At 41.3% G+C, this 15,738-nt stretch overlaps 1 protein-coding gene across 1 annotated transcript in view; it reads left to right on the forward strand.

Moving 5' to 3' along the window:
* Positions 1-15,738, forward strand: part of CNTN6 (contactin 6) — a gene marked incomplete at both ends in the record, with an annotated part of 215,468 nt that overhangs the window by 115,083 nt on the left and 84,647 nt on the right. The window contains 2 exons of the mRNA XM_080718223.1: positions 2,198-2,401; positions 4,336-4,438. Of these exons, the coding sequence (XP_080574349.1) occupies positions 2,198-2,401; positions 4,336-4,438 (307 nt within the window). The remainder of the gene's footprint in view (positions 1-2,197; positions 2,402-4,335; positions 4,439-15,738) is intronic.

Here is a 15,738-nt window from a genome sequence, read left to right on the forward strand (position 1 = left end):
ACAGGCTTGGAAGTCAGGCAGCAAAAGAGATCAGTGAAGAAACTCAGAAGCTGGAGACCGCAGGAATGATGAAAAACTCCAGTGGAGACTTGTAGCAGAAAATGAAGATTCAGTATCTGTAGAACAGAACGGGAATGTCAAAGCATGGTTTTGAAACTTAAAAAAAAAATGCATTGCTTTTATGCATACATGATATAAAAAGATAGGCTCTTAGATCAAAGCAATGTTGGGGTGATGTAGATCACTCACAGATGCATAAGTATAACCTCTCTCGTGTTGTAAAAATAAATCTTTTTTTTTTTGCAATATTCTAAGCACTGATTATATATGCTCTGCTTCCTGATTTCTAATGATAGACCTCATTGCTTTGTCAGACACCCACTGTTACAGCTTTCAAATATAGACTGTGTTAGTCAGCTTTCAGTGACTATAACTAAGTACCTGAGATAATGAACTTATAAGAGATGAAGGCTTAAGCCAGGCATAGTGACATACACTTGTAATCCCAGTACTTGAAATGCTGAGAAGGGAGGATAGCAGGTTCGAAACCAGCCTCAGTAGCTTAGTGAGACTACCGCCAACCTAGTGAAACCCTGGTTAAAAATTAAAAAATGAGATAGGGCTGGGGATGTGGTTCTGAGATGGAATGCATTTGGGTTCAATCTCTTGTGCCACAAAAAATAAAAATTAAAAAAGCAAAGGTTTATTCATCTCAGAGTGTTGGTGCTTTCAGTCTAAAATCGGTTAGCCACGTTGCTAGGGATTGTGGCAAGACCGCACCCCATGGAGAGAGCTAATGGTGGAGCAAAACTAATGGCCAGGAATTGAAATAGAAAATGAAGGAGTCGAGGTCTGACAGAGACACACGCCAATGACCTTTAGGCCACTCCTCTCAAGTTTTTTTTGTTTTTTTTAACCACCCCCCTGGAGATCCCCACAGAAGGTCACGTCTTGAATGCTTGGGCCTTTGGGGAACTTTCTGGATTCAGACCGCAGCACTGTTGTTGTGTCAAGGATTCAGTCACATTCTGTTCTTAATTGCAGCCACCATCCTCTGCCATCCATCAGGACCTCTCCAGTGATGACCTATTTAACCCTCTGATTACTAGCAGCCCTTCTCTGTGTGAACACACAGCTCTGATGTCCTTCCAGAATCTGTTTCCCAGGATGAAAAATCCAGTCATTTCATTCTCTGACATAGCTTCTTGCCTGCACTAAGCTGTGTCATCTGTCTCTTGAGACATTGAAATATTTAATTCCCCTCTCAATAAAGAGTGATATGAACATATTATTTCATTTAAACTGCATGACCCATGTAGTGGGTGGAGAAAATATATTTTCCAAGGTACTTCACCCAGAGATATAAGGAAGTCGAATTGCAGGGAGTAGAGTTAGCTGTTTGTGTGTTTCTCTTTTCTAATTTTTTTTTGGGGGGTGCAGTACTAGGGATGGATGGGAGTCAGGGGCATTCTACTTCTGAGCTATACCCCCAGCCCTATTTTTTTATTCTTTTGTTTTAGAAACAGGGTCCCACTGAGTTGCAAAGGGCCTAAGTAGCTGAGGCTGTCTGTGAACTGTGATCCTCCTGTCTCAGCTTCTCAAATGCTGAGATAACAAGTATGCCACCACATCCAACCTCTTTTTTAAAAAATTTTTAAAAATTATTTTTATATTTTACTGGGGATTAAATCCGAACTGCACCCTAGTTCTTCTTATTTTTTATTTTAAAGCAGGGTTACATTAAGTTGCAGAGGGTCTCTCTAAGTTAATAAAGCTGTTCTGGAACCTGTGATCCTCCAGTCTCAGCCTCCCAAGTACTGGGATTGCAAGCATCGACCAATATGTCTGGCTTCTATGAATAATGCAAACACATAATTTTATCTTCCAAACTGGGATATAAGGGAATGTTGTAATTACTCCCAGGTAAGTAGCTCTTATCTAGGTAAATAGAAGAATAGTTTTAATCTGATCGTAGAAACCTTAAACACAGACGTCTAAAAGAAGATTAAACAGGGCACAAGGAGGGAGCTCTGGGGACCCTCACCAAGTGCTGTGTGTAATATGTGAAATGCAGATCTGAAATACTATCCCTCCGAAACACATTATTTCGTGAGACAACAATGCACCAAGAAAAAGTGTGCATCTAAAAGAGAATGAATGCGGGACGGAAAATAGAGGCTGTTTTTCTGCTTTGCAGATCTGTCTTACGCGTGGACCTTCAACGACAACCCCTTGTACGTCCAGGAAGACAACAGACGCTTTGTGTCTCAAGCGACTGGAAACTTGTACATTGCGAAAGTGGAACCGTCAGATGTGGGCAATTACACCTGCTTCGTAACAAACAAAGAGGCCCAAAGAAGCGTCCAGGGACCCCCCACTCCCCTAGTGCAGCGCACCGATGGTAAGATAATGAGCTGTCTGGGGGTCTGCTTGGTGGATCATACAGAGCGGGAAGATTTGCTGAGCCTTCTGCTTTCCTCTTGCCCGGTGGAGCCAGATCCACGTACCTGACTCTATGACTTCAAGGTTCAGTTTACAAATAGGAAAATTGGACATTACCGAAAACATCACAAATGCTGGAATCCGCTGACATGGTACACTACGCGTGGTTCTGGCTGTACTGTACCATCTCCCATCCAGCACTGGGACAACCCGTGTCTTCTTTGTTTAAGGACTAGTTTGTTCAAAGAACAACGTTCACCGGGGGAGCTGGTGCGTGTGTATGTGTGCTGTATGGGTGCTGCCAAATTACATACTTGAGATGATAGGTTTGTAATAAAATGTGGGCTGCCGCCCTTCTCTATTGCCCCCTGTCTTTTCCACCTTTGAATTTTGGGGCTCACATTTAGTTTTCCTGGCTGGTTCCATGAGGTGGTAAAAAAAAAAAAAAAAAAGTTAATATTGGAAAGCCACCCAACACCGATTATGAGCATTCCAAAGAAGAATGCAATGCAAAATTTATACTCACTTTATTTCCCCGAGGCCCATGCCTCCGAGGAGTTCTGTAGCTCAGTGAAGTCGTAGCTAGCACAAGGCTCCGAGAGCCAGCGAGTCGCCGAAGTGGAAAAAAATCCTCTCGTCGATTCTTTAATTAAGTGTTCGCAGCAGGATATGCAGAGATAGGGAATCCGTTAGTGCATTTTACGATCAGATTTTGGACCTGGAACTCGGCACCTCAAAAAATGTTTCTCCCCCCCGCCCAAGAGCTTAAGACAAGTGAGACCCTAACGCTAAGAAAGGCTCACGGAACGACGACGCCAACTTCAAAGGGCAAGTTCACAGGGAAGAACTCTCATGACTAACCACCCACGTATATTTTCAAGATCTTAATTCACGTTTCAGGCACCATGAGATTTTTTTTTTTTTTCTTCACAAATCTCTTTTTTCCCCTTCAATGAATTTGCAGGAGACGAGTTCAGACACCAACAGCAGGCGGAGAAAGTCTGCCATGTTTTTTCTTTTTTCGTTTTGTTTTTTTTTTTTTTTTGCACTCTCAATTTCTACCTCCCCCCTAATTCCTTCCTTATTCCCTTCTCCTCTATTTCCTTGATTTATTTTTGTGATAAAAACAGAGCAGTATCATTACACATAATACAAACAAATTCAACCTCTCCTATAAGTAGGCATGCAAAATATAACAGCATTCAGGAGAGCAGAAAGAAACACGAAATATACAGATTCAGGTGGATGGAACAGCCCTCTGCCTGCTCAACCACAACTGCTTGAGATATTTGTCAAGGTCCAGCTGGTATTTTTATTGTACCTTTATATTGTAATTTTTACATTTTCCGCAGTTCTGCCGACCCTGCCCCCATATATCTATTTCAGGAATGAGTCACCCTGATATTTAGTCTATACATTTAAAAAATGATACTTTCTTCTGCTGACCTCAGCCCATAGTCACGATTCCTCACTGAAAATTTAAAGCTGTGAAGACAATGTCCATATGTGTCTCGCAATCTGAGCAAAAAAACCTTAGCGTGCCGACATTTGAATATTTTTGTTTTTCATCTCAATGTGGTTGCTTTGTCTATTTTGCTACAGAAATTGTGACATTCGGATCGTAGCCTTGCATGAGACTTCTTACAGTTTTAACTGAAAAGTTCCTTGTCCCCAAACAGATCTGGCCCCATGAGTTTCCGGTAGGGGTGATGGATGGGTCCGGATATCACCAGAGAAGGATCTGTATGAAAAACTCAAAAGTATATGCAGTTCCTAATTGGAGTCTCTAGTTCTTATTAATTCCAAATAACGGAGTTTGGGTTAATGAAGCATTTACTTCTTAGGAAACTTCTTTTCTCCAGAAATGCTGCTAGCTCTTTTGATGTTTAACAGGTGTGATGGGGGAGTATGAACCAAAGATTGAAGTGCATTTTCCCGAAACTATACAAGCTGCAAAGGATTCATCTGTAAAACTGGAATGCTTTGCCCTTGGCAAGTAAGGCGGTTTCGTTTTGTTCTGTTTTCTAGTTGCTTTAATTTTTTTCAAGCCATTTTATTATTCAAACATTTCTCTAAGGCGAACTACCAAATAGGTTTCAGATGCTGGGCAACAGTGGGACTTCCTGGTGGGGACTGAAACAGACACGTCTGATTTTTCTGACCATGGTTGGGGTTGCAGTTCTCTGCTGAACACGTGTGCCTTTCCACTAGATTGAGTATAAACGAGACCCAGTAGACAGTGCGTGGCAGGAGAAAATACAAGCTTTTATAACACAATGGACAAATTGCAAAGGCTTCTGCTTAGCCTTCACTGTCTCTTCTCCTCCATCCAGAATGCATTGCCTGGAGTGGTTCTCGGCTTAATTAATCAGCAATTCTTATAAATGGAAAGCCTGCACTGTTCACTTCCAAAATTAGACAAATGAAAGTCCATTGTTTGTAGTAGATGAGTGGAATCCTGTCTAACCTGCTCTGAGGACTTTGTTTACTCTGATAAGTGTTTACCAGAGACATGTTTGGAATCCTTTCTAAGCCAGCAAAAATATTTGCATTTTTTTTTTTTTGCAATGAATTAGCCAGAGCACTTCTCTGCCTTACCATGTTATTCAAATTTGGTCGTTAATGCCTGTAATCACCAGAAAGAAAAGTAGACTAGATCTTCTATTTTGGAAAATGTAGCATGCATTTGAATTACCTCCGAATGGGGTTACATTGGAATTCTGAATCTGCAGGTCTGGGATGAGATCTGATATCTCCATTTCTTACCAGCTCCCACATTATGCTCACACTTCTTGTCTGCAGAATATACTTTTGAGTAGCAGGCAGGAAGATTCTCCCTCTGAGCTCTAGGGCTTCCCTTTATTAAAGCCAACATTTATTTATAACATGACAGTCAGATAGACAAACAGAGATTTACTTTCCAAACTCTGATAATACCCTTAAAAGTCCCAGACTTTTTATTAACTAAATGTACTCAGCAATCCAGCAAATGCTGGCTACTTTACTAGAGCTTAGTCTCTCTTTTAAAAATGAAATTGTGTACACTTTGAATGAAGTCCATCAAATTATTCATTTCTCATGGACGGAAGAGATCATATTTTATTTTCACGCAGTACTGGTCTCTCAGCATTTGCCCATTACTAATTACAGATTGATTTAACAACTCTCAAGGAAACTACAGAAAGGCACTTCAAATCAGTTTTTATTTGTCTACCTTTGAAGACATGATGAACTTTCACCATGCTTAAACTTTCTCAGGAATTAAAGTTGACTGAAAGACAGGAAACATTCATCACCAAAACGCTTTGAGATTTAGATGATTTTTTAAAGGAAAACCATTGACAAATAGTGGCTAAAAAGAACATTAGTCACCGGTTTTGTCACAGCGGGCATCAGGAAATAGGGATACCTTAAGTAAGTAAGATTTATGTAATTAAAACAAAAGCGTTGAGGCTCGTGCTCTAGAATCTAATGGAAATCATTTCATTTTTAATCATCTAGAACTAAGCATTTATGATATGAAGTCATATATGCTTGTTAAAATCTTACAGGACAAATCTGTGTTTTCATTATATGTAAGAAACTAAGGCTTGGGTTGGATAAGTATACTGTTCAGTTCATGTATCTTTTCTGGATTTAAGTACTTTTGAGTTAATGGAGCAGAGACAAATCCCGGTTTTCTCTAGAGTTATGTGATCATTATCAAACATGCTTATAACCTCTCTATATCTCCATCCTCTCTCCATACCCTCATCCCAAAGGAATCATGAAAATACCTATTATGTATCTTTTTTGTAAAGATCGGAAAAGATGATCCATGTCAAAACATTTAACACTGGGCTGGGTATTCGTTGTTGTTGTTTTTGTTTTTTTTTTTTAATGTTCATTGAATTATTCTGCATCCAGAAAGCAAATTTCATTCTAATTCTTAGGCCTGATATTGGAGACGTTAGGGAGTGAAAACTAGAATGTCTGTCTCAGTCTACACTCGCCTTTGCCAGCACACTCGCCTTCCTGCCTAAGTGTTGAGAGTGCGAGAGACGAAGGGGCCGTCAGGGCCATTTGGGGAGGAAAAGAGAAGAGGATGAGAAACTTTATCAGTAATCTAAAGTTCTTACCTACCAGGTGTCCTTATTTTATGTATGTTTATAGTATTTTAAACCTATAGAAAAGTTGGAACATTGGTTCATGAGAAATCATAAATCTTTTACCAAAACTGTCAACAAATACAAGTGTAAACTGTTGGGACACTGCATTCTCCTCCTCCTCCTCCTCCTCCTCCTCCTCCTCCTCCTCCTCCTCCTCCTCCTCCTCCTCTCCTCCTCCACCTCCTCCTCCTCTTCCTTCTCTTCTTCTTCTTCTTCTTCTTCTTCTTCTTTTTCTTCTTCTTTTTCTTCTTTTTCTTCTCCTCCTCCTCCTCCTCCTCTTCCTCCACTTCCTCCTCCTCCACCTCCTCCTCCTCTTCTTCTCCTTCTTCTTCTTCTTCTTCTTCTTCTTCTTCTTCTTCTTCTTCTTCATCTCCTTCTCCTCCTCCTCCTTCTCCTCCTCCTCTTCTTCTCCTTCTTCATCTCCTTCTCCTCCTCTTCCTTCTCCTCCTCTTCCTCCTTCTCCTCCTCTTCCTCCTTCTCCTCCTCTTCCTCCTTCTCCTCCTCTTCCTCTCCTTCTCCTCCTCCTCCTTCTCCTCCTCCTCTTCTTCTTCTCCTTCTTCATCTCCTTCTCCTCCTCTTCCTCCTCCTCCTTCTCCTCCTCTTCCTCCTTCTCCTCCTCTTCCTCTTCCTTCTCCTCCTCCTCCTCCTCCTCCTTCTTATTCTTATTCTTATTCTTATTCTTATTCTTATTCTTATTCTTTCTCTCTCTTTACCTTATACCTACGCTTTAGTAGATGGATGATTAGTAATAACATAGCCATAGCCTGTTTCAGTAAGCAGAGTGTGTTTACTCAAAGTATAACTGAAGAGCCACATCTCTGTCTGTTTTAGTCAGCATCATGACTGCTGTCATCCACAGCCACTGAGCACACAACTTAGAGGAAGGAGGAGCTATTTGCTCACAGCTTTTGGGAGTCTCAGAGTTCAGTCCCCGTCAGGCCGGGTCTGTGGAACTCAGGGTATGGTGGCAGGGACTGAGAAAGGGGGAGAGCAAGGGTTCTGCTCTCGTCATGGGATCAGAAGAGAGAGAACAAACAAGCCAGGGCATTCAAAGACACCAGCACAGTCCCCAGGCCACACCCCCAGGGGCCCACCTTCCCCGGCCACTCTCAGCGGCCCAGGTGACCACCCAGTGAATCCATGAAAGTGGATTCACACACGGATGAGATTGCAACTCTCATGACTTCATTGCGCCAACTCTGAACATTAATGCAGGAGCCCTGCGGGGGACATTCGACTTCTAACCGTGATGATACTTTTCATCTCGGCCCGCTGAGAAGTTAGAGAAGCGAAGAAAGGTAAAGATAATAGTAAATTTTAACCTTGCCACTTAAGAGCTGGCCTTTGCCCTCACCGTTTAGATCCCATCCTGGATAGATGCTCAAAGAATTCAGGAGAAACAGGTGGAGGAGACTGGTTAACAATTCAGTCAGGACAAGTGAAGTTTTGGAATCTATGAGGTATTTGGAACTCTTTAGAAATAAATATAATGATATCTTATTTGTTTGTATTAACCTCAAGATAATGATACAATCCACATTAAAAACTGACAGCCAGTTCAATTGCACAAGGGAAATGTTGTCACCTGAAAAAAAAAAATTTGAAAGCACTTAAACTGATTCATGAAAAACAAACTGGCAATATTAGAACCGGGAAAATTTGCGTGGGAAAGTAATAGCTGAAGACTCTCAAATGGGAAAATATGATTTATATGCACAGAAATTCCTGATTGACATATCATATGCTCATCATTAGGCTTATACAGAAATGAACTCTCGCACATGAACTAATATTAAGTGAAGAGTAGAAAATAATGTAAATTACTTAACTGTACTTCATAGAAAATTGTCGAGAAAATAATAGAATTTTACGGAAAGCACTTCAGAAGATTTTATCAGACAACATTAATCAATGGTAAGATTCTATTTATAAAAGTAACTTATTAATATTGAACTGAGATAGCATGGAATTAAAACAGAAATTCCAACACATCCACTAGGCCTCTATGATAATGTTAAACTGTCCTGTATAAGCAGCTAAAATTTGTATAATTGAAATATTGAAACATTTCTCATTTCTTCAAATGAACAAAATCTACGTGAAAATGGTTGGTCCACTTAGGAAAATATACAAATGCAAACTATTACTAAATTGGGTTTTATATTTGCTTGCTAACAACTTTCAAAAAGCAAATTACATTGCATTTGAGTCATTAAAAAATACTGAAAAACCTCAATCTATTATAAATTTTGACACTTACTAAATACCATACCAACTCTTCTATATCTACAGACAAAGTAACAAACATTTTTTTTAAAAAGGGTACTTATGAGAAAATTGTTATTGGTTATAAGTAGCCTGAAAATAACAGATTTAAGGTACTTTCTTTGTAAATTATAAATCTATAACTATCATTCATAATAGCAATCCACATAAAAATCTGCTGCGGGCATTCAGGAAGGTAATATTGTCAGAGAGGTGTAGGGAATCTAGTCATTTTTAGCCAGCAGAGGGGGTCAAGAACAATTAAAACAAATACCTGTTGGGTGTAATGGTGCACACCTGTAATATTTCTACTTGGAGGCTGAGACAGGAGGGTCACAAGTTCCAGACCAGCCTCAGCAATACAGTGAGGCCCTCAGCAATTTGGCAAGACCCTGTTTCAAAATAAAAAAGTAACAAGGGCTGGGGGTATAGCTTGGAAGTAGGATGCCCCTGTGTTCAATGCCCAGCACCATAAAAATAAAGACAAAAAAAAAAAGAAGACAAATATCTTCCTGCCCCATGATTGCTGAGACTTTGGGGGTATCTAAGTCATTTTTTTCCCGTGTTGGGTTTTGAGAGCTGACATGATCAGAGCTTTCAACACTCAGCTCTGTCTCGTTTGTTTAACCCGGAAGATTCTTAGTTATCTAAATTGCAAATCAGTTGTGTTTTGAAACCCCCTGGGAAACCCCATGTATAGGTCTTATCCTTGCATAGGTGCCACGTATATGTAGGATGGCCGATAGATCTGTGTATCTCCTTTGGAAAAAATATATAGCCCTTTGCTCTTAGTAAAGAAATGTAAGCAGAAGCCAAGCATGGTTATTTAGTCATCCCAGTGCTTGGGAGGCTGAGACAGGAAGATCTCAGGTTGGAGGCCAGCTTCAGCAATTCAGCAGGGGCCTCAGCAACTTAGCAAGACCGTGTTTCAAAGGAAAAAAATAAAACCCGGAGTATATCCGAAGATAGAAAGCCCTGGTCTCAATCTCCATTGCCACACAAATGAACAAACAAATTAATTAATTAAACCAATGTCCCCTGTGACTCTATTGTACAGCTTTTGTAAACAACCAAGTATATTTTCCTTCCCTTCTGTTTCCTCCAAGTATATTAATTTAGTAACATTGCCGTCGAGTACTCTGGAAGGTACATAAAATTCGTAGTGGCACCGAATATCCCTGTGTGCTCTGAGACCTTCACACGGACTAGAGGACCCTGTGTGTGTGTACACGTACATCTTGGTTCCCTTTTCAAACTTATGAAGCCAACAAGACCCATCTTGGATATTAATGTCAAATGACACATTTGAAGTCTCAACCCGGTACTCTTAGTTGTTTCAGAATTTTCAAGTGACAGGGAGCTACCTCTCGTCATGTCTGCGTTTTCCCGCACACGCGGCCATCGCTGCAGACTGGATTGCATCGCGCATTCCTAAATCGAGCAGGATGGCGATAGAATTTTGGGGGGCTTTTTATACTTTTATTAGTGCATTGTCGTTATGCATCCGAGTGAGGATCGTCCACGCACACGGCCCTGGGCGCACGTCTCTGCATTCCAGGCCGTTGCCCTCCTCCCTCCCTGTACTCAGGGGGATCGCTAGCGATCCCCTCACCTGGGAGCACGCCGTCATGTGCACTGCTCCCCCAGCCTCCCTCCCCAGCCCCCTCTCACCGTCCTACTTATCTCAAGTTTCTTTTCTTTCCTTCTTTCTCTCTAGCTTCCAAAAACGAGAGGAAACTTAGAACATTTGATTTTCATTTTTATATGTTATTGTACCAGCTAGCATTTTCATATACAGAGCTGACTCAGGGACAAAAGGAGACATCCTTACATTTTATCTCTATTTTATTATTTATTTACTCATTCTGTGTGTGTATGTGTGTGTGTGTGTGTGTGTGTGTGTGTGTGTGTGTGTGTGTACATGCGTGCGCACCTAGGGGTTGAACTACTCGGGCATCCTCCCTTTGAGCTACACACCAGCTGTACTTTTTTAATGCTTTCCTTTGAAACAGGGTCCCACTAAGTTGTGAAGGGCCTCGCTAAGTCGCCGAGGCTGGCCTCACACACCTGACATCCTCCTGTCTCGGCCTCCTGAGGCCTGGGCGGACAGGCCTGCTCTACCACTCCGGGCTGCATTTGTCCTGTTTTAGTGTGAGAACATTCAGCTTCTGCTCATTACGCATCCTGTTAGCTTTCCATGTCTCATAAACACTCTTTATATCGAAGACACTCCCTCCTTTCCTCGTAAGCATTTGGAGATGTCCTCTTCCTCTTTTGCTTTGGGAGTTTCCATTATGAATGGATGTTGAAATTTTCCAATTCACATTCATTCATTCATTCATTCATTCATTCATTCTCCTTCTCTCTCTGTCTCTCTGTACCGATTGATATAATTGGATGCTGTTCCTTCTACTGACCAGCAGATTCCAAATCTTCAAAACCATCACCCAAAGAGAAGACAAATTGGACCAGTCCTGCGCACCTCGAGTTAATCCCACTTGATGATGATATATAAGTCTCTCAGAAGCTCCTAAATTCAATTTTCTAATACATTTGGACATTTATGCATTTCTATCATTGATCTATTTGAGAGACTTCGATCCTTGGTATTTTTTTTTTTTTTACTTAAAATGTCTGTATTTTGAGTTTGGATTTGTTCCCGGGGTATTTATTTATGTATTTATTTATTTTGGTTTGAAACAATTTCCATATTTCCCGAGAGTCTCCCTAAGTTACTGAGGCTGGTCTTCAACTTGCGGTCCTCCTACCTCAGCCTCCCAAGTCCTGGAATTACGGTTGTGTATCACCTTGCCCGGCTTTGTTTTGTTCATGTGATAATGCTGGTCTTATAGAAAGAAATCGTTTCCTCTGCTTCTCTTTTCTAGAAGAGGGTACAGCAGAATTGTTATCCCCTCTTCTTTAGGTGCTTGGAGAATTCTTCAGAGAAGCCACCCAGGTCTGGTGCTTTCTGTTTTAGAAGATAATTGATAATTGATTTAATTGATTTAATACTTGCTACTCTATTTATATATTGATTTCTCCTTGTGAGGACTTTGGTAATTTATAGCTTTCAAGAAATAGGCCAGTTTCTGTTTCAGCTGGGCATGGTGGGGCATGCCTGTTATCCCAGTCCTTGGGAGGCTGAGACAGGAGGATCTCATCATGTTCCCAGCGACCAACCTCAGGCATCTAGGGATACTCTCGGCAACCTAGTGAGACCCTACTTCAAAGTACGGAGATAGAATGCCCTTGTAACCCATCCCCAGTCCCACTACAATGGGAAGATAAAGGAAAATAAACTGGTTTATGTATACATCTTAATGTTCATGAATCAGTAGCGTCAGCATACTTCTCACTGTATGTTTTTGTGGTCTCAGAGAATGAAACCCAGGATGTTCCACCTCTGGGCTACTCCCCCAGCCTCTTTTTGTTTTTTGGAAACAGCATATTGCTAAGTTGCTGAGGTCTGTCTTGAACTAGAATTGCAGGCATGCATCACCGCACCTGGCTGATATTTTGTTCATCATTTGTGCTATCTATCATATTTATAGCCTCTGTTTCTCCCTTTATTGACCTAACTAGAGATTTATTTGTTTTACTTTTGCTTCCAAAGAACCAAGGGTTTGATTTTGCTCTGTTGGTGACTGTGTGTGTGTGTGTGTGTGTGTGTGTGTGTGTGTGTGTGTCTGGGGATTGAACCCTGGGGCATTCTACCTGTGAGCTATACTCCCAGCCTTATTTTATTTTTTGTTTTGAAAGAAGGTCTTGCTCGGTGGCTGAGGCTGCAACCCTCTTTCTCAGCCTCCCAAGTCCTGGGACCACAGGTGTGTGCCACGAAGCTCGGCAAAGGAGGACTTTTATTCTTTTTAATTCTTAAAAATATTCCAGGTGTGTTGGTGGCACTCGCTTGAAATCGCTGTACTTAGGAGGCTGAGACAGGAAGATCAGATTGCAGGTTTGAGACCAACCTCAGCAACCAGCAAGATCCTGATTCATAGAAGAAAAATAAAAAAAGGTCGAGGGTGTAGCTCAGAAGAAAGAAAGAAAGAAAGAAAGAAAGAAAGAAAGAAAGAAAGAAAGAAAGAAAGAAAGAAAGAAAGAAAGGAGGGAGGAAGGAAGGAAATGAGAGAGGGAGTGACAGAAAGAGATGGAAGGGGAGGAAAAAAGAAAGAATGGCTGGAAGGATGGATGGATGGATGTAAGGATGGATGGATGGATGGATGGGTACTCTGGAAGGGAGGAAGGGACGGAGACATGAGGAGTGACTTTCAGAGAGACCCAGGACCTGTTCAACAAGTGGCTTCATTGTGTGTTTATGCACACACATACACACACACACACACGTACATATATGTCACCCAGGAGACACTAGAGTTCTTGCATGTCAGTAATTGGTACTTGTAGAAGAGCAAGATTTCTGATCTAAGTTGGAATTGAGCTGCGAGAAAAGAAGGGGTTATTTTTCTTTCTTTTTCTTTCCTATTTTCCTGCTCACCTTGGCGCCAATCTCCCTTCACTGAAACTTGGAGTCAATATGTTTAAAACAAAACACATCAAAAACGCATCTTGAATTCACCCTCTGGCCCTTTGTACAACCTCTCTACCGGTTGCAAGTTCATTTGGTAAAGAACATAGAGCTGAGCACATGTTCTATATTCTAATAAGAAGCAGGCTCACTTTGTAGTTGGCTATTTTAAGCAGGAGCACAAGGCCAGGTGTGGTGGCACCCACCTGTAATCGCAATACTTGGGAGCCTGAGACAAGAGGATCACAGGTTCAAGACCAGCCTCGGCAGCTTATGAAAGGCCCTGTTTTCAAATAAAAATAAAAAAGAGCTGTGGATGTAGCTTGGAAAAAAAGTGACCTTGAGTTCAATCCTCAGTAACTCTCCCCTCATCCTCCCCCCCCAAAAAAAAAACAGGAGGAGAAGCTGTGGTGGTTTAGAGCCGTATCTTTTTCCTCAGTGGAATGGCAGGTGTAGGCTTGAAAGCTCTCTTTTATTTATTTCCTTGCCACATAATGCTGAGCATGTTAGCAAGCTAGCCTCATCCTTGTCGCCTGGTGGACAGACGTGAACCACCGTCATCGTGCATGCCATAGTCTTTCAGTATGGTTTTAATAAATTACGTAGCTCAGTGTCTGTATAGAATATGTGCTCAGGAGAGGTTTTATATAATAGTGATAGAATGATTAAATGTTAGTGTGCTGTTTTCAATGTCTTCTTTATTTTTTTTTCATTTATTTATTTATTTTTGCATGTGGTACTGGGAATTGAACCCAGGGACATTCTACCTCTGAGCTATACTACCAGCCCTATTTTATTTTGAAATGGGGTCTCACTAAGTTGCTGAGTGTTCCACTAAGTTGTGGAGGCTGTTCTCGAACCTGCGATCCTCCTGTCTTAGCTTCCCAAGTACTGGGATAACAGGCGTGCACCACCACATCCAGCTTCCCTCACTACGCTATATAAAAGTCGTTGCTGGTGAGTTGAGAGACAGTCAAGCCAAGGAAATACCAGGTAACCCGAACCTCTGGAATCCTACCTGCCTTGACCTCTTTTGCGTTTTCTTTATGAGTACCAGTGGTATCAGCCAGGCAAGGTGTCACATGGCTTCATTCCCAGTACTTGGGAGGATGAGACAGGAGGATTGCAAGGTGGAGGCCAATCTCAGTAACTTAGTGAGGCCCTCTGCAGCTTAGTGACAGCCTGTTTCAAAATAAAAACCAAAAAGGCTGGGGGGGGGGGGTGCCTCAAAGGTAGAAAGTCCCTGAGTTCAATCCCTAGTATCAATGAACGAATGAGTGAATGGATACTAAAGATTAGGTGTCTCATAAATAAAAGACATATATTTCTTGCAGATCTGCAGGCTGGGAACTCCAAGACCAGACACAGGCAGATTTAGTCTGGTGGGAGACCATTCTTGATTTTATATATAGAAAACTCTAGCATAGGAGAAGAAACACACTAACCTGTACCTATTTTATTTATTTATTTATATTTATTTATATTTTTTATTTATTTTTACCTATTTTTATTTATTTTTACTCATTTTTTGGTGGGCAGGGAATAGGACTCAGGAGTATTCTACCTCTGAGATATACCCCCAGCCCTATTTTATTTTATTTTATTTTATTTTATTTGAAACTGGATCTCACTAATTTTCTGAGCCTCAGCCCTGCAACCTGAGACCCTCCTGTTTCAGCCTCCCAGTACTGGGATTATAACCACCCATGCACCACCCACCATTCCTGGATCATACATCTTCAATAAAGGCGCCAGGCTCATCCTTCAGGGCCGTATCCCATGGTCTAGTTACTTCTCAGAGGTCCAACCTCCTTACAGTTATGTCAGGGATCAGGAATTCAACATGAACTTGGGCAGGACATAAAAATTTAGGCCAAAGTAGCCCTTGACCTCTAGAATATAATCAGATTGCATTTAGACCATGCAAAGGAAGTGAGATTGCTTTTCAACAGAACTCACGAATGTATCCATATTATATCTCCAGAGGCCAGCTTTATGACCCAAGTTCCTTATATGACTATTTTAACTTGGAACAATAAAAATGGCTAACTGAAAGCTCTAGAAATTTAACAAAGGCACTCTTTGCTGGTATTATTATTCTGATTCACTCTCTTTCTTGGAAAAGGCCATGGCAGGATCTTAAGAGATGGGGTTGAAGTTAAGAATAATCCCAAATCCCAAAGACAGCCATGGTAGTGATCCCAGTACTTGGAAGATTGAGACCGGAGGATCACAGATTTGAGGTCAGCGTCAGCAACTTAGTGTGACCCTTACAATTTAGTGAGGGCGAAGTCATACCAATTAAAAAATAAAATGGCGTGGGGTGTAGCTCAAAGGAAGAATGCCCCTGGGTTTAAT

Source organism: Muscardinus avellanarius (assembly GCF_963383645.1).
Source record: "Muscardinus avellanarius genome assembly, chromosome: 22".
NCBI classification, from domain to species: domain Eukaryota; kingdom Metazoa; phylum Chordata; class Mammalia; order Rodentia; family Gliridae; genus Muscardinus; species Muscardinus avellanarius.